Source organism: Marmota flaviventris, chromosome 11 (genome assembly GCF_047511675.1).
Source record: "Marmota flaviventris isolate mMarFla1 chromosome 11, mMarFla1.hap1, whole genome shotgun sequence".
NCBI lineage: Eukaryota > Metazoa > Chordata > Mammalia > Rodentia > Sciuridae > Marmota > Marmota flaviventris.
The window spans coordinates 69411297-69437373 of NC_092508.1; the positions used below are offsets into that span (position 1 = coordinate 69411297).

Consider the following 26077-nt stretch of genomic DNA (forward strand, 5'->3'; position numbering starts at 1 on the left):
TACCCAAAACACATATAAAAATGGTCCTTTCTCCCCACTCACAGAATTTCTCCAGCTGACAAGCAATTAGGATAGACTATTCCAAAAATCAAGACAGATATATTTCTGTGATACTCGACCACTCTATAGTATTTCCTGGAATGAGAGGCCCTAACATAACCACTTGCCTCTAAATTATACATGAAAAAATTTTAAGCATCCAAATCTATTGTTATACCACTTACCCATTATAGTTAATATTGTATAGCCATATCAATTTTAAAAATATAAGTAAATCATATTGTCAAGATAATTTATAACTGCTATGAAATTCAAAATTAGAGCCTGAATTAAGTCAGAACCATAGCTATCTCAGGATGTACTATTCTTTGTGAAAAGTGATAATCCTATTAAACATCAAATAATCAATAAACAATTTTTTTTCTGAGTGCCATGAATACAATGCCATGATCAATACTAGATTCTTTAAAAAGAAAGATTTGAGAACAGTTGTATTTTTATGCCATATAAAATACAATTTCTGGAGTGAGATGAAATCTTAGAGTGGTTTTGATTTGCATTTCTCTAAATACTAATGATGATGAACATTTTTTCATATATTTTGTTGATTGATTGTATATCCTCTTCTGAGAAGTGTCTGTTTAGGTCCTTAGACCATTTATTGATTAGGTTATTTATTTTTTTGGTGTTTAGCTTTTTGAGTTCTTTATATATCCTAGAGATTAGTGCTCTGTCTGATGTGTGAGGGGGAACCAACCTAGATGCCCTTAAATAGATGAATGGATAAAAAAAATGTGGCATATATACACAATGGAATATTACTCAGCAATAAAAGAGAATAAAATCATGGTATTTACAGGTAAATGTATGGAGTTGGAGAAGATAATTCTAAGTGAAGTTAGCCCAATCCCCAAAAAAACAAAAGCCGAATGTTTTCTTTGATATAAGGAGGCTAATCCATAGTGGGATAGGGAGACAAGCATGGGAGGAATAGATGATCTCTAGATAGGGCACAGGGCTGGAGGGGAAGGGAGAGGCATGGGGTTATAAATGCTGGTGGAATCTGATGATCATTATTATTCAAAGTACATGTATGAAGACAAAAAATGGTGTGAATATACTTTGTATACAACCAGAGATATGAAAAATTGTGCTGTATATGTGTAATAAGAATTGTAATGCATTCTGCTGTCATATGAAAATACAATTTCTGACCACATGTTATTTATAACTTTATAAGCTATTGAGAAGAGAATATAAGCAAAGACAACTAACAAAAGTATGGCCTTCTACATGAACCTCAATTAATGAATAGTTTGTTTTCCAAAAAGTCATTCATATTCCTGCTATTTTGCCATTCAGAATGCATTTTCTAAGAGAAACATTTTGTAAATGGTGGTTGGGCTCCAAGATAATCCACGTATAGTACCAAAGATGAAATTTCACTGGAATCCTGTTTTAGTTGTTTTGATATAACTGTATAATCTAACCACTATTGCTAAGATTATAGCTGTGGAGAAAATTTTATAATTTATACTTGGTAAACCTCTGTGTACCTTAGCCACAATCTCTCTTCATCATCCATATCAGGAAGTTTGGCTGTTTTGCTTTTCCACCATTCTTTCATGCTTCTCAGAGTAGAGGGTCTATCTATTATTTTGAGAAACTCTACTTGATCTGGGCAAGATGGACAGGCATGGTTCTTGCTCTCATTAAGGGATATTAGAGGATTCTCCAGCTGGGCTCACTTGTTGATGGGTATCAGAGGCCAGAGGAGTGAGGAAGTTGGTGACAAGGGTTTTAAAGGAATGGAATACACAGGCTGTAGCTGCTACAATCAGCTGCACCGGCCTGTGTCAGCAGAAGGGAAACAAAGACACTGGAGATGTCTATTACTAGCCTAACAGACATTGATGAATGCAAGTTGTGCCCAAGTGCCAGATTGGTTGTACACAGTCACAGAACACAGGATTTTGTACTAGACAGCTCTATCATTTACTGACTGAGACCATGGGCAACTTACTTAACCACTCTAAATCTGTTTCCTCATGTGTGAAATGGAGACAAAAAAGCTTACCTACCAAAACTGTTGTGAAAAATAAGTAACATGTAGGTACCTCTGGAACTATGCCTGACATCATCATGCTCATCATCACTACTGTTTTCTGGTTCATTCTTCAGTCTTGTACAAAATATAAAACTCAACTTTCATCTTGATGTAACATAAAAGGAATCCTAGTGCTTTCTGTAATATGCTAGCACTCTCTTTGCTTTGCTTCAAAGTAAATATATACAGTGAGCCCTCCATAAAACAGGTTCTGCATCTGCAGATTTAGCTTAGCCATGGATTGAAAATATTCTGGGGGTGGGGACTGCCTCTGTAACTGAACACTTACAGACATTTTTTCCTTGCTATTTTTCCCTAAAGAATACAGTATAATAACTACTCACATAGCATTTACATTGTATCAGGTATTATATGTTACAGAGATGATTTTAAAAATACAGGAGAATGCAAGTAGGTTATATGCAAATATCATGCCATTTTATGTGAGGGAGTTGAGCATCGGCAGATTTTAGTATTTGTAAGAGGTCCTAGAACCAATCACCCAAGGATACTAAGAGATGACTAAAATGTAAAAGAGAGAAAATATGGCCAGTTTATTGTAGAGGAAACATAATAAGGGAGAAAGACAGCACTATAGTAAAAATGAATACACCCTTGTGCAAATGGGTTTACACACATACATATGATTTCTGTAGCTACTATCTGTCTATATAAATAAGTCATGCATATAGCTATATGCATGATAGGAGGCACATTATGTTTTCTAGACTAATAATTTAATTTCCATATGATATTGAGGGAAAACCTAAATATTTGGTAACTTATCCAAAAGCCTGTGCTGATAGAATTCGATTTGAATACATCTCTTTGACCCTGTAACTCCTGCTATTTCAGCTATAATATGATGCTTCTAGATGTGACGTGGTGCCATTTCTAGCAGTATAGTTAGAAAGTGAGGAGACTCGAAACAAATGAAGCAACCTACGTTGTGCTATGTGTTTCTCCTTGTTTTGTTTTTCAGGACCTATGTGTCCTCCAAAGCACCATGTAGCCTTGCCTTCATATCATGACAACTATTTCACCCCCACCCCCCTCAGTCCTGATGTCCAGTGTCATATTTCTCTTAACCCCATATAAACCTGGTGATATGGCTTTCCTTTCACCTTGTTTGTCATGTGTACCATTCCTCAGGCCATGTTCTCTGCTGCCCAAAGTAATCATATGTGCTAGTGGATAAAAGGGCATAATGTGTAACTGTATTCCTGGCTGTGTATTTACTTTTACACTTTAACTGACTCAATGAAAGTGCTAAGCTACAAATACCATGTAAAAATGGCAATCTCATAGGAGAGACATTTTTGCACAGCTAGGTGTTCAAGTGGATGTGGGTTATTTTCGCCTTTATCAAGACTCTCTCTGGCAAATAACTTTCCTCATTTGTAAGTCAATTCCAAACTGTAAAAATATGTTTTCATCTAAAATATTTACTTTGTATATCACAGACATCAAGGATAGCCAAGAAAGCCACTGTTCCTTCCTGAGTCAACATATCTGATAACTGGAATCAGTGGACAGTTCTCAGAGGCTGTATGATTGTGTGTAAAGTTTAAAAAGATCTCTGTGCCAATCCTTGGTGGCCCAAAGAAGGGTCCTGACTGTTCAGTTCTTACGTTTTTAAACATGAGAAGCAGATATTCTGACTCCATAAATTAAAAATGAAATGAGAAAAATATCATTTTCTGTACCAATAAACTTGGTCCAAATTATTCTAATTCCAACTATAAAAAAGGAAGAAAAGTACATTAGAAATAACACATGAAAAGATGGAGTTTGAGTTCAGAAAAAGTTCTTCTGCTAATCTCATCCAAAATAATTTCTAGTGATTCTCACAATACGATAGAAGAATTAACACGTGCACACACACGCGCGCGCACACACACACACACAAATTCTTTAGGTGCATACTGTCACTTAGGATACCAGAGCATCCAACCAAATTTCTTATGTTCATTCAACTAAGTGATTTTGTACAAGTAATTTAAGCATTCTATGCTTTGATTTATCTATAAAGAGGTGATAATGATAGTAGTCTACTTTACAGGGTTATTATGAGGATAAACGAGTTAATACAGGTGAAAATACATATTGATTAGGTGTTAGGTATCATCGTTAAACATTACAGTTACCATTGATTATAAGGTAGAAAGGGCAGTATCTGTACTTCACTGTTTTTACTTTATTTTACTTCTCCACATTTTTTATAAACACCAATTTAAAATGCCAATAATTTTTACTTGTGATATTGGATCACTTGGCTTAAAATGCACTTTTTACCAAAAACATCCTCTGCTACCCTTTACTACCCACGGAAAAGCATGTGCTCTAAGCCATCTTGTTTATCTAAATGGCTGCAGAGTGATTAGATAAACATTATAATTAAATGCCCTCATCCAGAAGTCTTTGCTTTGGTTTCTAGGCTAATGGAGGTGATCAGTCTTCCTTACACAAGAGAAGCCTGCGGCTGCCTTCTGGAAATACGGTTTGGTAAAACTCCCTTCACCACTATTACTAATTTTAGTCCCCGGGTTGCAGATGCTCTCCTTTTGCCTTTGTGGTTATTAATAGTACCTTCCTGTGTGCACTGAACAGTAATGGTTCGTGATTCATTTTTTTTTTTTCAAGCCTCTTTATTGACTAAATTAGCTTCCAGAGTGCTGTGTAGCAAGTTAGGAATGAATATAAGGCATAAAATCAGAAAATCATGACCTATCTGTAAAGTCAAACATGGCTTTAAAATGATTTTGTTTTGTTTCAAAAGTACTTTGAATTACAAAGAATAACAAAACCACACTACAGAATACAAGTTAAAATAAAAAAAGAAAAAGAAATCTCTGATGGTGTTCCATCACAACTACTATATTTTTTGGTATGTTTCTTTCAGTAGTTCTTCTTATGTATATTTTCAAAATATTTTTATAAGCATACAATTTTTCTTTTTAATAACATGCAACGTAGTTTACTTATTCATCTATTATTAAACATTAATTTGTTCTATTCAGATTACTATTTAAATAATACAGTGTCAAGCATTTTACAAAAACACCTATTTCCATATTTCAGATTGTATTCTTTGAGTGGATTTGCTAAGTACCTATACTTTTTTTATTAGAGCTTTATAGCTATACATATAAGTTGAGTTCATTTGACAAAATCATACTTGCATGGCATTTAATTTACTCCATTGCAGTTATACTTTTAAAGACATCATTCTGATGTACAGCTGTATCATATCATGAGAAAAGTAGCTTTAGCTTTTTAAAAATGTCACATAACTTTGTAAAACACTGCCACAACCAGCTAATACTAAAAACAAACATACTAGTTGCATTGAATTCATAAACTCTCTCTTTGAATTTCATTTCCATACAAATGGCACATCTTCTCCTTGGCCTCTAAATACATAACTCTGGCAATATTTTCCACTCTACACCTTTGGGCACCCTATACCTTTATGTGAAAGCACATAGGTCAACTATAATTAAATATTTATTGTACATATAATGCCATTATGTAAGGACCCATAACAAAATATTTTTGGAAAATGTTTTGTACATCAATTACTGTCATATTCATTTGTTAAAACTCATTTAAGGGCACACTTAAAATGGGCTAACTTTATTTTACCTATTGATATTTCAATAATCTTTACAGTAAAAACATAAGTAAATTGTATAATATGTTAGGAAAGGGAGGGAGAGGTATTGAAATTTTAGATCAAAATGTTCTCAAGTGCATGATTTTGAAGAAAGGAGGAAAAAAAGAAGCCACATAGGAATCTGAGGAAAGATATTCCAGACCAAAAAAAATTACGATAGCAAATGTGCAGGCCTATGGGCAGAAATACCCCAAGGAGGTTGAGCAAGCATGGAGACCAGTGTGTTTGGAGCAGCAGGTAAAGCAGAAGAAGCAAAGGGGACAGGTGGGGCAATACCCTGCAGGTCACAGGAAGCCAGCAGTGGGCTTTGAGAAGCAGAGTGATCTGTCCTGGGTTTCAAAAGAATGATTCTGTCTGCTTTGAGAGTCCAGTCTGCTGTGGAGGCCAGTCTTGAGGTTAGTCTTGTCCCACATATAAAATTGGAGACGGCTGTTAGAAGGCAATTGCTATAATCTAGAAAAAAAAATATGAAGAAAGGGCAGTAAAAAAAGAAAGTGTCTGAATTCTGCATATTGAGCCATTAGAATCTTCTGGGTAATCTGAATATGTGAGAGAAAGTAGTCAAGAATAAATCTGTATTTATTAGTCTGAAGTCTGAAGAGCTAAAAGAAGGAAAAGCCTGTAAGAGTTTCCTCTCAGAACTCCAAACATAAATAGGGCTCAAATATAAGTATTTATTCAGTGTATTTGTTTGCTATATCTTCTATAACAAAATAATATGGACTTGGTGGCTTAAAAGGCAGAAGCTTATTTTCTCACAGTTCTAGAGACTTAGAAATCCAAGATCAAGGCATTATCTGGATTGGTTTGCTCTGAAACCTCTCTCCAAGTTAAGCAGAGCACTGCCTTCTTGCTGTGTCCTTACATGGTCTTTTCTCTGTGCAAACACATCTATAGGGTTTCTTAGTAAGTCCAGATTTCCTCTTCTTAGAAGATACCAGTCAGATTGGATTAGGACACCAAAAATGGGGAGGGGGTTTAATGCATCCCCTAATACTTAGTTATATGATTTCAGAGTGGGTAGGAACATCCCTGCTAGCCCCTAAAAGTCTGCTTTTATAATTGAAAAGAAAATTCTACCATGGACTATTTATTTATTTAGATATCACAATGCGAAAAATTTTGGAAGAAATAAAACTAGCCTCTTAATCAATTCTAGAGAAAGTTCTGATAGACTGTGAAGACTCCTATGTAATGAAGAAATGAGTGACATAATGGATGAGTAGAAGAGAACTGGCCTGTATACAAACTTTATTGATACTGGCAATGACCATTCATTTTTAGAACATATTTTGTGACACTTCACATGATATTTGAATAGTCTTGGAGAGAAAGTATTAGTAATTTGGTGATTAGCATATTAAAATGTTGTACCTGCAACTGAGAGCTATAATATAAATGTCTTTCTTTTGCAGAATTGTATATATATTTATCTTGATATTTTCCTGTATGTTACAACAAATATAAAACACATAAACTTATATTATAAAGAATACAACACCCTATGTTATAAAAAATGGCATTTATAAAAAAAATTTAAGCTACCTGAATTTGACTGGTTCTATAAATATCTAGTAAATATAGTGTTCGGAGCAATTAAAATATTAATTTCTATAGTTAAATGTAAATGTTTCTTCCACTAATAGAAGTTATTGAAATGTCTCTAAACATGACTAATACAATCAGGTATGTAGTAGCTGTGACACTTGAAACATCCAGCAAAGCCAAGATGAATGTATGTATAATGCATCCACATTTTCCATGAACAAGAAAAATTTGCTAGAAATGTCCCAGTAGGAATGGCAGTTACTTTGAATGAAATTATCAAATTATATACAAAGTACCAATATTGGCATTACATTAATTTCATAAAGAATCTGTGGCAATTTGCCCAATCAACAGGTAAGATAAAGTTCATTAATGAAAAGAGATCATGCCATCTAATTAGAAAAAATATTACATTGAAAAACTGAGTTTTCTCTGTGCTTCATTTAATTATCAGTAAATCATAAGTCATTAAAACCTGTTCCATAAGACAGACCTTATCTGCTCCACAAGATTTCAGTAAATAAAAAGTAAAATAATCAAAGGGACTTTGAAAATAAAAAGTACTATTTTCTTTGAAATTAAAATATGAGGTCTGAACTTATTTTAACTGATACTTTATAAATAAATAGCTAGATAATTACTACAGCAATGGTTCATAACTTTTATAACTACATATTTCTATCAAATCTGTCAACTATCTATAGACTTTCATTATTCTGTTTTTCATTTACAATGAATTTTAAGGATATAAAAATCCAGTGAAATTGTGTATGAATATTTTTATTACAAATACTTGCTTTTAAAAAATAAACTGTGTTGACGATTTAAATTGCTTTACTTAATGGTTCAGAAACAGTGCTTTAAAAGAAAATTTTAAATTCCAGCAGTTGAAAGAAATATTAAAAAGTTGGATAGACTCAAAAATTATGCCCCAATATATCTCAGGAAGGTAAGGATGAGGAGTACAGGTTTGTTTTTATTTTCTAGTAATGCTCAAAGACATATATTAAACAAACTTTCCTGAAAAATAAAGGCAAAAAACATTCCTATAACTTCTTTTATCATCTAATTGAATCTCCACTTTTTCTATTTTATGTACTTTGACTTTATCTTGCATGAAAAGTTCATTCAAGGATGATGTGACAATGCTCCATACTCAGGACTCAGGTACTGTTCTCAGTAGGTGGCCATTGCCAAAGATGGCTGGACACTTTTGATTAGGTCTTGAGTACAAATCAGGTCTTGAGTACCCTCCGTAGGAGTTGAGACTACACAATTTACTAACTAGAGTTTTATATCCTTTTTTGGCAGGAGCAGGGATATCATAGTCAATCCATGTTATCTGGATTACCTTTAATTTGACCAGTACATTTCAGTAATATTGACTAACAAGTCAGTAATTATGTCCACAGAAATCCATTTTTGACATTCAGCAGAACCTCATTGTTGGCTGAGATGTGGCTAATACCCACAGAGTTTGTAGGAGCTTTTGCTAGAGTGCAGCTTCTGCTTTAACACTAGCTGTACTTTGTTCAGAGCATAGCTGCCCATGACTAACATATACATTCTCACAGTGTCTGTGCTGAGGTATTTTAATGTAAATTAAAATATTACTCCATTTCACTTTAAATATTTCAGAATATATCCTTAAATCTAGGTCAATTCAAGAAGCAAAGAGAAATTGGGTCAGTACTTCATAGACTGTCACCTCTGAGAACAGTCATCACATCTCACCAAAATATGGTTCTATATTTTAGCCATTCAGTATATCTTTATGCAATAAATCAGGAAATCACTGATTCCTGCTTAGCATTCTCCTTTCAACATTGGATGTTCATGTAAATTACTGCCTTTTTGTTGATATTTAACAAGAATAAGAAATACTAGTAGATAATTGTATTTAAAATCTATAATTCAAAACTATAGTAATATAAAAGGAAAACAGTAATTGAAAATGGATCTAAAGAGTAAATTTGAAAAAGGCTATCAATCTTCTACCTTTCTGGAAGTGGATAGACAAAAAGATTAAAAAAAAAAAACATTAGGGACAGTATCACTGAAATAGTGAATATAAACTACTCTGCTGGGTACACTGCTATAGGAAACAAGATTTATCATTAAAATAAGATTGAGTTCATGTAATACTTAATGCAAAAGAATGCAACTAGAACCTCTATCCCTCATCATATGAAAAAACCAACTCAAAATGAACTAAATATCTAAATATCAGACCTGAAACTATGAACCTCCTAGAAGAAAACTGAGAAATGCTTCAGGACATGGAAATGGGCAAGTGTTTTTTGGATAAGATCCCCAAAGCACAGTAAATGAGAGTGAAAATAGACAAATAGAATTCATCAATCTGAAAAGCTTTTGGGCAGCCAAAAACAATCAACAGAGTGAAGAGACAATCTATAGAATTGGAAAAAATGTTTGCAAACTACCCATCTGACAAGATGTTAATACCAGGATATGTAAAGAACTCAAACAACTCAATAGCGAAACAAACACATAATCCAATGAAAAATGCACAATAGATCTAAATAGATGTTTTTTCCCCCAAAGAAAACAATACAAATGTGAATAGATACAAGAAAAATGCTTAGCAGTAAAAAATCATCAGGGAAATGCAAAACAAAACCAAAATGAGATGTAATCTCACCCCAGTAAGAATGGCTATTATCAAAAAAACTAAAAATAATAGTTGATGTGGAGAAAATGGAACCCTTTCATACAGTAAATGAGAGGGTAAATTAGTACAAATGTTGTAGAAAACAATATGCAGGTTCTTTGAAAAATCAAAAACACAAGTACCATATGATCCAGCAATCTCACTACTGGGTATGTATCCAAAAGAAATAAAACCAGTCTGTCTAAAAGACATCCGCACTGCCATGATTATTACAACATGAATCACAAGAGCCAAGACATGAAGACAACTTAAGTGTCCATAAACTAATGAATAGATAAAGAAAATGTGATATGTATATACAATAGAATATTGTTCAGCCATGAAAGAGAAAGTTCTTTGTGACAACAGGAATAGAACTAAAGGTCATTATGTTAAGTAAAATAAACCAGGCATAGAAAGAGACAAGTACTGCTTGATCTAACTCTTATGTAGAGTCTGAAACAGTTGATGTCATTGAAGTGGAGAGTAGAATAGTGTTACCAGAGGCTAGGTAGAGTGTGTATGGGTGGTGGGGAGATGGCAAAATGTTGATTAATGTGTACTAAAATCATAATTAGATAGGAGCAAGAAGTCCTGAAGTTCTATCAAGAATGAAGTTGGTTGTGAGAGGTTTGTTTACTCAGTGTACTTATTTATTTGATTTTAAGGCATCAGATAATCAACCTTCTTAAATTTAGCTTTTTTGGAGGGGAAAAACTTTATGTCAATATGCATATCAAGCTTAAGAAGCATGTTCAGAAATGTAAAAACATGAACAAACATGCTCATATCATATGTGCTAATTGTTTTGCAGGTAGAGAACGCAAAGGTGCACATAGTAGTCCTGGGCCTGCCATTAAGGGGATCAAACTAGTGGAGGCACATAGGCATTATTCAAACACATAAAGATATAATTACAAATTATGCTGCAAACAATTCTGAATTAATTTAGTTGATATACATCTAAAAATGTGATTTTAGAAAGTTGAAGTGCAGAGGTTACCCTAAATGTACTTTATGCTTTATTTTTTTACCTTTTATTTTTCAAGTCCTAAAAGGTCCATGAGCCATAAAAACTTCTCTTTCATGTTCTTTCTCCCCGATCCCTGATCAGTTTTTGAAGTACTGCAAATTTTAGTCCTGCTTCACTGGGTTCTGGGTTCATCATATTGGCACCTTGTCCAAATTTTCAGTCAGAACTAACTTTCTGATATAGGTTTATACATCTTTATTTCATATTAAGAATTTCATAATCTGTCAAATTTATTCAAAGTTTCTGGATGAAATCTTTATGATAATACTAAAGATAATGTGAACTAGCACAATTGTCTTTACTTGTCCAACAAGACAGGCCAGGTTATGTCAATTATTTTGCAACATGATTAGTTAATAAATATGTATTAAGCATCAATAGTATTATGCTAGTACTATGGGGGATAAAATTGTTACATGTTTTGTACTTTACAGGAGACTCAAGTCTACTTGGAGATGAGAAAAAGGATATTAAATATCATCATTTATTCAAAACAGATCACTATCCTGGATTATGTAGAGGGCTGAATAAAGTATTAGAGAAAATAAGAGAGGAAAAAAAATAGCACATCACATAGTAGTGAGATCACTCCTTTGACATCTTGATAATTGTTATATTTTATTTAACTCCAATCTACATGTATATGGAAATTAGAGTAATAGACCTTGCACTTTGCTTTGACCCAACCATTTGCAAAACATCCGTATATCCTTAATCTTTCTTTAACTAGCCATATTTGAGAACTTTAGATTATTATTATACACTGAAGGAACATTTCATCTTACACAAGCAGAACATTTTATTCTATTTTTGCCATTTCTGAAAAAAATCAAAGCAAAGAAGAAAAATTATTCGCTTAAACTCATTACTTATTTCTAACTTGACATATTCAGTTTGATCGTCTGGTATAATATATATATTCTCAAAACTAAATAGATTGTCTTGACACTTGCTTTTGGCACAATGAAAGGAAAGTGTGCATCTTCAAATGTAAGGTCTACATATTACCACATTATGAGGTTAAGATGCCAGCGGAACTAGAAAAGTATTTTTTTTTTTACAAATCAAAAACATTTTGTTATTTGATTGGTAAACTATGAATTTAAGGAAATCTGCATATAGCAGGCCCATTTACAAAGAATATCTGAAATGAAGATCCTGAACATGATGGCTTTTTCCCCAATATCTTACACCTCAATAAAATATATGACATATAATAGCTTATATATACAATTATAGGTATATTCAATTTACAAAAATTGCAATCTCAGATATAGTATGTCCAGGCTATAACATTTTCTAAAATTTTTTTTCTAATAAAATTTGTGAAAGCATGAGTCCAACAACATCTGAAGCAGAAACTTTAGATAGGCATTAAGATAATGACACTTAAAATTTATTAATATGAAAAGGTCAGAACAAGCAAGCAACTACAAGTGTCATAGGAACTTCATGAAACATTAAATGTTTTGTGCAAGTATGCAATACATTAAAATGGTGTTATGAGCAATGACTTTTGTATTTTATTTAATGCACATAACTAAAAGTATGCTAATAAATATATGTATACATAACAAAATAAAAAGATTGGTTTTGCTTTTCCAGAAAGCAAGTAATGGCAATTCCTGATCAAATGCATGTACACAATATGAAAATCTGTCCAGTCCAGAACATGAATTGCTAATGACACATGTGTGACATCATTCTTAATCAGAAGCAAGGAGTCACAGGATAAAAACCTGACCTCACCCTGTGGTTTTCTCTTTAACTGACACCTCTGATACTTCTTCTTATTTTTTTTTCATCTATTGATTTACAATTTTTTTCATTCTTCTTCCCTCAAGCTGTGAACATTATCCAGGGTTCAATTCTTCTTTTCTAAACTTCCTCTTTTCCAGGTAAGGGGATATCAAACTGGCCCCTCAGTCTGAAGTCCCTGAAAAGCTGCCACTGAGGCTGACAGAACATCCAGAAGGGTGGGTAATTGGTGCCTTCCCACCTCTTCAAATAAAACCATTCTGCTTTTACCTATTTTATTTGTTCTACATCATTTCTTTTGGAGTGCTAATTTGTTCATTTTTAGGATTGGTGTACTAAATTATGTCAAAGTAATAAAACCTGGATTTTGTTTTGTGTTTTACCACTATCCATCTGACTTCAGACAAATATTTCAAAGCTTCAGTGAATCTCGAACATTCATGCCCTCTGTCTGAACCACTTTCTTGCCCTATTCCTCAGCTCTTTCTAACCCCTATTGATTTTGTTATTCTATGGACTTCCTCTAGAAAGGCTTTTCTGAACCCCAAATCTGGGTGAGATACTCTTCTGAGGTAGTACCTTGGCAATGTCTTCACACAGCACTCATCTCATCATGTTATCTGTCTCTGGTGCCTTGTAAACTGGAAACTCCTGCAGGACAGAATATCTTTTTTCATGATTTCCCCAGCACCTAGCATAGTACCTGCCATGTATCAGTTTGAAAAAAATCCTACCAGAAAGAATTGTATATCCCAACAAAGATAACTAAAATCAGGTATACTTCTCTCTTTTTAAGTAAAGATAAATGAAAAGGCATGTATCAAATTTATCCCTGGTTCTGGTTAATTGCTCTTACAATCTGCCTCTTTCTGAGTGTCCTACTCTTATTCCCTTCTTAATACTATTCATACTATTTTATATATTTTTATTGGAAAGTTATTTTACATTACCCCTTAGGTTCTTGTCTAAAAATAGGGATGCATGCATTGTTTAATCTATCTCTAAAAACCAAGAAAAAGTTAAAGAACCGTTTTATTTTCAACACTGTATCATTAGATAAATGTATCATTAGATCATTCTTAACAAAATTATAACATTCAACAACTAGTAGTAAATAAAGACTCAAGAAGCTTGAGGCCACATTTAAGCAGTTCAAAGGATAAACCCTGGTGATTGATGCAGAAGTTATAAGTGTCTCAGAAAGAATATATTGCTTCAAATACTTGCTGTATACAAATCTATATATAAATGCAATCGAAAATTCTAGAATTAAATGAAAGAGTTATTTAATGGCCACATATACTCTACAGGAACAACCTGAGAAATTTCCAATTGCTGGTATAACAAAACTAGAAAGAGCAATAGGTGCAATCTCATCTTTAATCCTCAACGATAATATAATTCAGTGAGAAATTCCGGAGTATTTCTACCATGAATGCCATATACTGCAATATTTCATTTCAGTGATTTTCACTTACATTTTTATCATATTTTCAAACATCAACCTAACACAAATTCAGTGAGTTTCTTTTACCTCATTGCTTTATGTCTGAAATCTTAGATTTTCATTACTATGTTATAATACATTGAAAAGAACTTAAAAGAAAACCAAAATAACACATATTTTCCAAAGTCAAAATCAATGTAAATTAAAATTGACTTGTTTTCTTATCTACTTATTTTAGGGACTACTTGAGAAATAGAAATTTTGGAAGATATTCTTGGCAGAACTGGTATAATAAACTCAATAATTAGATGAGTGACTAATTAATTGACTTTTAGAATCCTATTCAACTCTGAAAGTCCAGGATGTAGGTCATGAATCAATTTAAGGCATAGCTTCTGCTGAGTAAGTTCCTCATATTTCTTATAACAATGACAATATTTGTGAAAAGAAAAGTTCCACAGACAACAGGGCAAATGGTACTTACGCATATTGTGTCAGCAGTTCCAAATCATTATGCATGTTGATTGGATATGCTTCACCGAGTTCAAACAGCTTCTCCAGAGCCTCATAAATGAAAATGATACAAATCAGAGAAGCAAAAGCTTCTTCAGTAAACCGGGTGATATAGCAGACGAGGGAACTGGCATCAGTGGCCACAAGTATGATACATAATGTTGCAGTCCAAAGTCCAATACTGGCTCTTAAAGATAAGTATGATAGCCCATATTCTCTAGGAGGAACAAAAGGAAATAATAGTGGGAAGAAGGTCATTTTACAGCCTGCCACCATATAAAATAAGTAGAAATAAGCCTAATTCAATAAGCTTCATATCCCCAGTAATGAAATTCAAGACTTTGTCTAAAGGGAACAACTCAGGGACAAAACTAAAAGAGGTTCCTCAGTGCTTAGAACTGAATCTTAGTTTTTATTAACATTATATAACAATATGCATAAGCCTTTGACTTTCTGTTTCCACTGAGACAGAAATGACAAACTGGATCAACTCAGCTGCTTCCAACTTTCTCAACAGACCTTCAAAATTGATGTTAGGAGAAGCATAAACACAGTAAAGAAAAAGAGAGGGACTGAGGGCCAGAGTATGTAACACTTACTTGCAAAATTTAAACAAAATCTTTTCAAACACCAAAACTGGTCCTGTACTGCCTAATATGGTAAGAGGTTGTCCACCAAAGAGAGAATAGGCTATCCCGGTCATGGATGCTCCAAAGAGAGATTCGATTGCACTCTGTGTAAAGATATAAATGTTTCCATTACCTAAACTGTACAGGTGGCCATTGAAACTAGTTAAGAAATGTTTAAAATATACAGGTTCATTCTTTTTTTCTTCACTATGCAAAGCCTGGCAACTCTGGGCAGAAGATAGAATAGGAGCAGGGGAATGAGCCAAGAGGGGCAAAAATGAATGGTAACAAATGGGAAGTGTCCTCTCTACCTTCCTGCCTCACTTGTCTCTTACCTCACAGAAAGTTTGAACATATTTAGAAATAGTGTCTAGACAGAAACATGGCTCAGATATTTTAGAAATGGACTTGTGAGGTAAGAACCAGAGCCTAAAACTGGCCTGGTACCAGGGACAGGGATCAAGGGATCAGTCAGAAATCTCATGTAGGACTCAGAATTAGTTATTCTGAGATACACCATTCCTAGTTTACCAGTTCCCCACTACTTGTCCAGAAAAGTCATACATGAGTTTTATCGGTCACACCACACATTAAATCTCTCCTTATAACAGAATCCAATATTAAAGGCTCACTTATCTTACTATTAATCTTACAAACAAATCAGTTTCAAAGTTCAGAGAAAAGATAATACATACTATACGACCTTCAGTTGCTTCTCCCAGCAGTCCTCCAAATGTGATGACAGGAGACATACAGGCGCAGTAGAGAAACAGAAAAGATGCTAAGCACTGCAGGCTGAAAGCATCTCTGAAGTCACTCCAGAAGAATGGAGCTTTTCTTTTGATATCTAAGATAAGTCCCCCAAAAATCCTAGGACATGGGGGGAAACACAATAGTGAAACCCAAATATAAAAAAAAATATATATATAGAAGTGCTCACTTGCTTTGTTGCCAGGCCACAGTATACGTTTTCCATCAGCAGAGTTGAGACCCACAATAACCTGCTACATTATGTTATCATGATCTATAGGGATGGCTTTGTACCACTATGTTATCTCAATTCTTAACCAAATATTGTGTCAAAAACTAAAACTCCAAGACTCTTTCAAGGCTATTCATCAATCAACATTCAAATATTGGGATTCAAGGGTTACTCTACTCTCTGTGCCATTTCTATATCAACCTACACCATTCTAAACTCAGGCCTACCACTCTCAATCATTGGCAGTATTTTGTAATTGCTTACATTCCATTTAGCATAACAGAAGTGAAGGGAGGGAGGGTTAACTGATTTTTGTACACACCAATACTGAACATCACCTTAGAGAAAAAAATGCAGTGCTTTACCATGGCTTCACTTACCTAGTCTCTCTGGGAGAAAACAAAAAAAAAATTCCTCACCCCTCACCACATAATGTCCAAACAGACATCTAAATGGCCTTGTGTTGTGCATAACAGCAATACTTAGTAGAGACAGATAGATTCAAGGGTTGTTGGTATTTTTAGGAAACTAAAGAACAAACTGATAATAACTGAACTGGATAAATGTAATTTTGATCCACTACTGCCTGAACATATCCCAACATCTATCAAGATCCCAGTAGGTATAATTCCATACAAATATACCCCAAACCCACACTGGAACACTTAATAAAAAAAAATTTTGGCAAGGGACTATTAAATTATGAAATGATGCTTAAAGTTTGAGAACTATTTTTTTTACTCTATTAGGAATGAGAACACTAATAAACATTAATGTTAGGTATTTTAATTCTTTGAAATTTAATAATGATATTCAGACTTAACATTGACTGCTGAAAGATCTGTGTGCTTCATGGAATAAAGATGTGATAGTAAACTGAGTAAAACCACATTGAAGTTCCCACATGAAAATTTATGGTGAAAAACCTCATTATTTTCCAAAGTTATGTCAGTATTCTAAATATACTTGGATCATACAAAAATGTCAAACTTTTGTTATTCATTTTATGAATAGGATTATTCATTTGGCAGTCTTAGAATCATCTCAAACGTAATTGTTCTCTTGAGAAGTAAATTCTAGTTGGCCTTGGAATATGTATATATTCAGAATTACTGAAAATTTGACTATTTTCTCTAACTTCCTTGACCTGATGTAAACAAATAGTTTCAATTAATAACTATTTTATGATTATTTGAGCACAGAATCACTGCTTTCCTAGTGATTTCTTCCATCAGGAAAGGGTTGAAAAGAATAAAGTTTTAACTGGGGAAAAAAAAAGGACATTAGAAACTCAGAGAAGCTTGTCTGTGAAATTTATACACATAAAAAGCTCACCTTAGGTTCCTCTGCCTGTGTTTGTCAAAATATATGCATATTTAATATTGAGTAATTTTTAAAAATTTCTGAATACTTTGTTAAGTCACAGTTCAAACAGCGTTACTCTACTAGACTATGCATTCATTTATGATTTATATGCTACCTAATCCCAAAAAAGAATTTGAGGTGGTTATAAGCTATTAATTAGTAATTAATATATAGCTATTTGATATTATTTATAGCTATTTATATATACCATTGGCTTCTAATTAATTACTTATTAGAGCATACATTAGTCTGACTAGCTATTAAATAACTGTAATAAATGTGCTTTTAGCATTAAAAAATCTAAATCCGGAAGTGGGAATTCATTACAGAGAACAGTGCAAGAGCAGCCCAGATGTACACCAGCAACTCCAGGAGAGCAGATGAGTAATGGATACTTCAAGTCATGTCAGCAACAGAATCTGTGGAAGAACTCTGGAGAAGCGAAGATACCGGATATTGGTGACCTGGGAGGATTTAGGAAGCAGTAAGGAAAAGTGAACTCGAAAAAAATCTAAGCTAAGTGGTATGTTACACCTGAGAGAGAAAGAAAAAAAACCACCAAAAATAAAAGGACTGGATTTGAAAGTATGAAAGTGAACAGAATGAGTTACAAAGCTTCCACTGACGGGAGAAAGAAAAAATATTAAACCATCTCAAATTAGGTATCGAGCCTAAGGAAGATGTTAAAGGACATTTCCTCAGAGACAAAACATAGATGAAGGGAAAGAACACAGGAGAATTAAGATGCACAGAGTCGTCAGGAACTGGAAAGCCAGCTTAGAGGACACATTGCAAGCAGTACAGAAAATGGCCTTGAGGGGCGGGGGCACCAGTCCTGTGGGGCCTTTGCAATTGCCTTTAATTATAGTGGAGGCTGTACACACAAATTCCCTGAAGACAGACCCACCCAAGGGTTTCTGATTTTCTGCTCACACATTGCTTGGAGAGAGACAAGCTGTCAAAAAAACATAAAGCACCATTTTATGAAATAAATTGAAGCTTTCATCTCTTCAAAGATGTGTGATTAGAAAAATAAATCATATAGCTCTTTCAAATCACAGCCATAAAAATAACAAGTACCATTATATACATCCTGCTTGCATTTAATGAGATAAGGTCTACAAGACTGAATTATTGGTATTTAGTTTTATTTCCATCTTGAACTTGAAGCTTTCAACAAGCTCTTTTGGAAGAGTCAATTGACAGTTTTCTTATTCATTCACAGGATCTGTGAATGTATATGCACAGCAAAATGAAAGATTAGGTAAGATAAAATGAGATGGTGTATCCATTGTTCTGATTTAACACTAATGATAATCATTAGTAACTTCAGAGAAATCAAATAATTGACATTTTCACCCCCAAATAGTACTAAAAGTATGAAATAAATTAGATCTCAAAATAACAATTCCTGACAGACAAGAATGATATGTCATTTGCTCCTTGAAGTCCCATATAAGTGATTTTCACTCACCTTCCAGTTCGCTGGAGTTCAGGTCCACTATGTCCCCCGTGAGGCTCAGGTTCCCCATGAGCTGCTGTTCCATTTGGTACAGCAGGAATCTTCCTCTTTTCCTGCAGGAAGTTTTTGTTTTGTTTTGTTTTAATTCCAGGTTAATTGCAAATAACAGTATTTTTATTTTCTTGAAGCAATAAGCAGAGTGGCTAAGAACACAGGTTGTATGACTTATAGTCTGCTTGACCTCTGAGAAGTTATCTAGCCTCCTAAAGATTTAGTTCCCTCCTCTATTTATTGGTGGTAACAATAATACCTATCTTACAGTATCACTGAGAGAATTAAATTAGGTAATGGGCATTTATTTATTTATTCTTTCCATTAATGTATATTCTGTGCCTAATGTGTGTCATTAATTGTTATTAACGCTAGAGTTGCAAAGGTAAGCAAGAAAAGACATCCTAAGAGCTATGGATATAGCTCAGGGGTAAAACACTCACCTAGCATGCCCATTTTCCTGGGTTTGATCCCCAGACCATAAAAGAGAAAGAAAGAAAAGAAGGAGGCAGAGGTAGAGGAGGCAGATGAAGGAAAAAACTAAAATAAAAAGCATTCTATTGATGGGTATACAATAAACTTGTAACATGAGGTAAATATAGGAGCTACAAAGAAAAGTGAAATACTGGAAAAAGAGAAAGACGGGTTGATGGGGTAGGCTAGAGTAAGAAGGTGTTAGGCATGGTGGTGTTCTATGCATGGCATAGTTTGTTCAATAAACACTACTATCTGTTAATTTTAAATTGTATTTCCCTCCTTAATTCCAGCTAATATCTTTGTACCCAAGGAATAATTGATAAGGCTTTCTGATTCATATACCCAAACATTATTATAAAAGAAAGCATCTAATTGAACCAATGACAAATTAATGGAAGTTTATGTGTTATTTTCCCTTAGATTTATTCCACCCACCTTTATCAGGGAGAGAAGTTAAAAAAAAAAAAAAACTGGAAAGCCCTATACATAATCCCACCATGTACAGTACACCAATGAGTTCAAAAGCACTTGAAAAGATAGTTTAAAAAAATTAAGTGGTACAATTAAAAATTGTACTTGAATGCCATTCCAAAATAGTGTAAATGTGAAGCACAAAAGTGACTTATCAACTGGTCTATGCACAATGGGAAATTTAGAATGGTTCATGTTTAAAACATGAGAAAAACAGATTTTTGTAATGAGCACAATAGAGAACAGTTCATTGCTTAATGTTTTTACATTTTCCCTGGGCATGTGAATAGATACAATGAGACTAAAGTATGAATATAAAATATCTATCAACTGATGAAAATGTCTTCACAGGTAAATAGGATACATTTAGATTAGCAAGTTGATAGTATGTTATATGGTAATTAAAAAAGATATAATACAGAACAAAGGGATGTAAAAGTGGTCCTCAAGATCTACTTCCTAATTACCTAGGGAAATTTTTCATAGCACCCACCAGTATTAGAAAGCAAGTGATAATATTTGGTCTTCTGGGAAAACTATCCCTTCTGGATAAGTTAAATCATCGTTTTACAGTTTTTAAAAAGCCATACATTGATGAAAATAAATGATAAATCATGAAAGATATTAACCATTCTAAAGTACATGTTTCCTCAAAGAGAAAGGAAAATGGCATTTGAAAAAAATGTAATGTGTATGAATAATACCAATACTTATTCTGAAGGAAATATAGAAAATGTTAAATGATCTGAAACAGAAGTATTTTGATATTTCAAAAATATACTAGGCCCTTGGAATATACCAGTGGACAAATTGGGTCTATGGAGCTTATATTCTTATGGAAAGGCAGACAAAAAATTAAATGAGTAAATTAATTCTACTGTGTGTTAGAAAGCAAGAGCTACGGAAGAAGAAACATATAGGGCAGAGTTGGGGGAATCTGGGGTATGTGGTGGGTAGGTGAAAGTCTGGCTATAATAAGTAGAGGGGTCAGGCAGGCTTGGTGACAAAGGCTCATTTGTGAAGAACTTGAAGGAGATAAGGGCATTAGCCAGGAGATATCCAGATAAAAAGAATAGCCAGTGGGGCACTCATAATGGGGAGAGTGGCTGGAGAGCTTGAAGAACAGGAGCAAGGAGATCTTGTTGGTTGAGAGAAATGAGAAAGAAAAAAAAATGGCAGAAAGACATTTCAGATGTAAAGAGAAGCCAGATAGTGTATATTATTGTCCATTGTAAGGGTCTGGCTCTTATTCTCAGTGAAATGAACATTTGAGGAAAGGAGTGGCATAACAGAACTTAAGTTACTTTGGCTGCTATATCAAGAACAGATTCTAGAAGCCCAGGGATGAAACAATGAGCCAACCAGTTAGGAGGTTATTTCAGTAATCCAGGAGATGATAGCAGGATGAACCAGGGTTGCAGCAGTAGCAGTAGTGAAAAATAACATAATTATGGATAAATGTTGAATGTTAAGGCAATAGAATTTCCTTACAGAATAGAAGTCTGGTATAAGAAAAAAAAAAAGAATTGATGATTTTAGCCTGATCAATGCTAAGGATGTAGTTAGTAGTTAACCAAGGTGGGGAGGTGTGAATGCAACAGGTTCTGAGAAAATATCAGTGGTTTTTATATACTTTGGGAAACATTATATTGTCTTTTTCTAAAATCATAAATGCAAAGATATATATAGGTATAGAAACAGGACAATGGACAAATCAGTTCAAACATTCAACATGTTAACCTGTAGATATATAGAAGACACTGAAGTAAAGTCACATGATAGGCAGTTGGATAATAACACTCAAGTGCAGGGTGGAAAATGAATTTCAGGAAAGTTTAAGACTCTAAGATAAGATGATATCCTCATGAGGATGTAAACAGAAAAGAGAAAATGATTAAAGTCTGAGCCTTGTGTCATTTCAACATAAAAAAAAAATCAGAAGAAGAAACAGAGAAGGGGTCTGAGAAGGAGTGATCAATGGGATTGTAGGAAACTAAGAGTGTGATGATTGGGGAGTCAAGCAAATCTACCAAGGGAAAAAAAATATCATCAACTCTGTCAAATACTATTAGTTGATAGGTTAAATAAAATGTGGACTGAGAGTTGACCGTGGGATTTAGCATTATGGAGATCATTGGTGACCATCATGTTAAGTATTTAAGTGAAGTCAGGGCAGCAGGGGGCAAGAGTTTTATTGGAGTAGATGTTGAGAGAGACTTGGAGGAGAGGAATTTCAGGCAGGTGGTACAAAGAACTCTTCTGTGACATTCTGTTGCAAAGATAAACAAGAAATGTAACTTACTAGCAGAGGTAGTGGTAAGTGGTATCAATAGTTATTCTTTTAAGATTGGCAAGTTAACACTATACTGTATGCTAATAAAATGTAACACAGAAAAAAATAATTCATGATATACAGGAGAAAGATAATGGTAATGTCCTTGAGTAGATGTGAAGAGATAGGATCTAATGCACAAGTAGAAGGCTGGCTTCAAATAGTTCCCCAGGAGTAATATGTAAGATGGCAGCACATGTGGATACCACTGTTGGCATACAGGTTAAGTGTGATGGCAGGAGTCATTGGAAAATCCTTTTTGGTTTTCTTGAATTTCTCAGGAAAAAGCAAGTCAACCTATGAGAGTGAGGGTCAGGAAAGATATGATGAAGATTTGAGGAGAGAACAATTGTGAAATCATCATCTAAAGAGAAAGATTGGACTTGAGAAGACAAGTATGATAAACTTGCAACATTAACAGTCCTATTGAGGTTGTGGTCTTGAAATAATGTAAGAACTGTCAATGCAATTATACATTTTCCTTCAACTTCAGCTATATTGTACAGATACAAAGTAAAGATTCTAACAGGATTGTGATTTTGACAAGCAAGTACGTGGCATGAGAAAATACAAAAGTTTTGGGTACATAAAAGGGAATCGTTAGAATGAATGACACAAAGTTCTAATGAATATTTTCAGGGTTATTCTTTGAGGTGGCAGGTTATTCTTCTTTTAACTGAATGAAAAAAGTATTTAAGATGCTGTGATTTGCACATTTCAAAAGAATAAAAACTACAGAATTTTTTTTTCCATCAGGGAAAATATTATCTGAATGAGTATGAAGTCAGGGTGCTTAATATATGTTCATTCATGTTACTACATCTAATAGAAGAAAACACAGATTCATATTATTACATAAACATAACATGCCTTTGAAAATATTAACATTGAAATGAAGCATTCAGAGTATTTCGGATTCAAACTCATTATATAGAATTTTGCTGTGTAATATGTTAGCCACTAACCACATGTCTATATGAATTTAAGTTAAATTAAATAAAATTTCTGTTCTTCAGTTGCAGGAGCTACAATTTCAGTGCTCAATAATGGCTTAGTTATTTCGTAGCATAGATTTAGAACATTTCCATCATTGCAGAAAGTTCTTCTGGGCAGCACTGATAACAGAAGATCAGAAAATAAAGTATTTGTTCAAGGTCAGACAAATGAATAATGGCAGAACCCAGATGTCTGGATTCTTAATTCAATGTTCTTTGAACTTTTGTCTCTCAATACTCAGAATTTACTAATTAATTTGTATTTTCTCATACAAATAATGGAAAGTACAGACCTCCCATTCTTGACTTGCCTCAAAAACAGGGTATTTAAAAAAAAACATTTTACTTCAACTTTAATGTTTGAGTAACTAACTGGTGTTACAGTGACTTTTAAAGTCACATTTTCCATGCTTTTATATTATCACCGAATTTATCCAAATGACATCAATTAAAGAGTTTTTTTTATTAACTCAGAGAGCATAATCTTGCCTTTCCCAAATCATTAGTGGGAAGATGTATACAACACAGAAAAAGGCAATCCTTACAATTATTCCTTAAGAAACTGCTTTTATTTTAGTAGTAGAACAACTGAAACTATGTAATAGCAGTTATAAAATCATAAAAATGGTATTGTAAAGGAAAGTGAATAGTCTTTAATAATTATAGAATGACTTCAGAATAAAAATATAGGGATAAAATATTAATATATTTTCTTTAAATTGATAGTAAAATCAAGATGACCTTTATACATACTCATTGTTGAGTGATACACCTGCTCATTTGCCCAATTCTGACTAACCCAAGACTGTGTCAGTCAGGCCATCTGTCACTTGAACCAGAGCAGCAAGTCAGACCAGGCGGGACTCCCTCAGGGCAAGAACCAAAGGCAAGGCAGAGAAAAAGGATATTGTTGGGGTCATTTGAAAGGCTTATCCCCTAGGAAATAGGTGGCAATATGAGGAGGGGGACTTGTAAACATTTGGCTACCACTCTCAACAGTCATGCCTATAATAAAAAATGACCCAAACAATAGCAATATCTTTCTGGAATGTATGATGGATAAAATACATATTCAAATTTTATAGGCAAAAATTTTACAACTTTTATATCACAAATCTACATAAAAGTAATACAAATATAAGAATTACACTAAAAAATTCTTCCCAATTTTCACTGTGGCTAGTAGTAACAGGAAGTTTTCTGTATAAAATCATTAAGCCATGCCTTGAAATTTTCCTAATAATTGCCAAATTCAAAGTAATGTATCCAGAACCCCAAAGGACTCTAGTAAGCTTTATCCCAGGCCATATTTTATGTTGTCATTAAAATTTTAATTTTCTTCCCATGTAAAATCCCTTTCCAGGAGCATGAGACTGATTTAGTGGCTTGCATTCCAAATGCTAAATTTCTGCAGAGTAGTATCAAGAAAGCTTTTGTAAATTCATGCTTCAGCTATTTGAATCTTTCTGAAGGGTTATATTATTTTAGGACATATATTTAAAGGAAAACAAAATTATGATATTTTAAAGAGTGTTTTCAAATATACATACCTGTGAAGGAACATTCTTGGGAGGCTCTATTCGAATGCTGGGGTCCCATTCTCCAGGAGGGAGAACTGTAACCTGATCCAGAAATTCATCAATCCCTGATACCAAGTCATTGCGATCTTTAGCTTTGTAAGCAACATCATGAAAGACCTGTACAAGGAAATACCACTTGTAGTTTAAAAATTATAAACATCTTAATGATTTCAGTATTTTCATTTCCCAGGATCCCACATGTGATTATAACATTTTGAAGAAATAGGCAGCTCTCATTCTAATGTAAAATATTATGCATTATTTTATGATTCCACACAGATTCCACACTATTTTTCTCTGGATGCTAGTGTCAATGGTAAAATTTCTGGAGGTGAGGAGTAAGGGAAAGGAAAAGTAAAACAAATGAAAACTCATTAAACTACAGTTAAAATTTTAAGCTACATAAAGGTTATTTATATGTATTTATATGTGGAGGAACTCCTTGCTTAAAAATAGAGAATAAAATTTGTAAACTGTATTAGAAATATTATAATTATATCCTGATATATATAAACTAATTTAAAAGGTTAATTTTATTCAATTTTGAAAATAATAATGTTATAAATTAGTACTTTCTGGCTGTATATTTAAAAAGAACAGAAACTATTTTCCATTCAAAGAATGAGTTATATTTTCAGCCTGCCTATACATGTGCAGTCATTTTGGCTGTTCACAGATCTTCCAAGCCCTCTCTGAGACACATGGTAGGATTAGACTTTTTTGCCTTCTTGTCATTTGGATTAGGTGTGGTCAATTTAGGTGCACATATGTCACCTTTGACTAGAAGTTATGAGCTCCAGTGTGTGACATATTGCATTACCTCTATCTGATTAGGAACTGAAAAACACAGGTCCAGGTTGAGTTTCTATGAGCCTGAGTGCCCAAGTGACTAATCAGCAAAGCCCCCCTGCCAGCCTGTGATGGCCATTCAGCACCATGTAACGTCTACTGTTTTAAGACACTAAGATTTTAGTTGGCTT

At 33.8% G+C, this 26077-nt stretch overlaps 1 protein-coding gene across 3 annotated transcripts in view; it reads right to left on the reverse strand.

The window, feature by feature from the left end:
- The window catches only part of Slc4a10 (solute carrier family 4 member 10), a 213435-nt gene that overhangs the window by 40899 nt on the left and 146459 nt on the right, over positions 1 to 26077 (reverse strand). For all 3 annotated transcript variants that reach the window (XM_071619392.1, XM_071619390.1, XM_071619391.1), the window contains 5 exons: positions 25068 to 25214; positions 19204 to 19304; positions 16078 to 16252; positions 15353 to 15486; positions 14725 to 14970 (listed from right to left, as the gene is read on the reverse strand). In XM_071619392.1, the coding sequence (XP_071475493.1) occupies positions 14725 to 14970; positions 15353 to 15486; positions 16078 to 16252; positions 19204 to 19304; positions 25068 to 25214 (803 nt within the window). The remainder of the gene's footprint in view (positions 1 to 14724; positions 14971 to 15352; positions 15487 to 16077; positions 16253 to 19203; positions 19305 to 25067; positions 25215 to 26077) is intronic.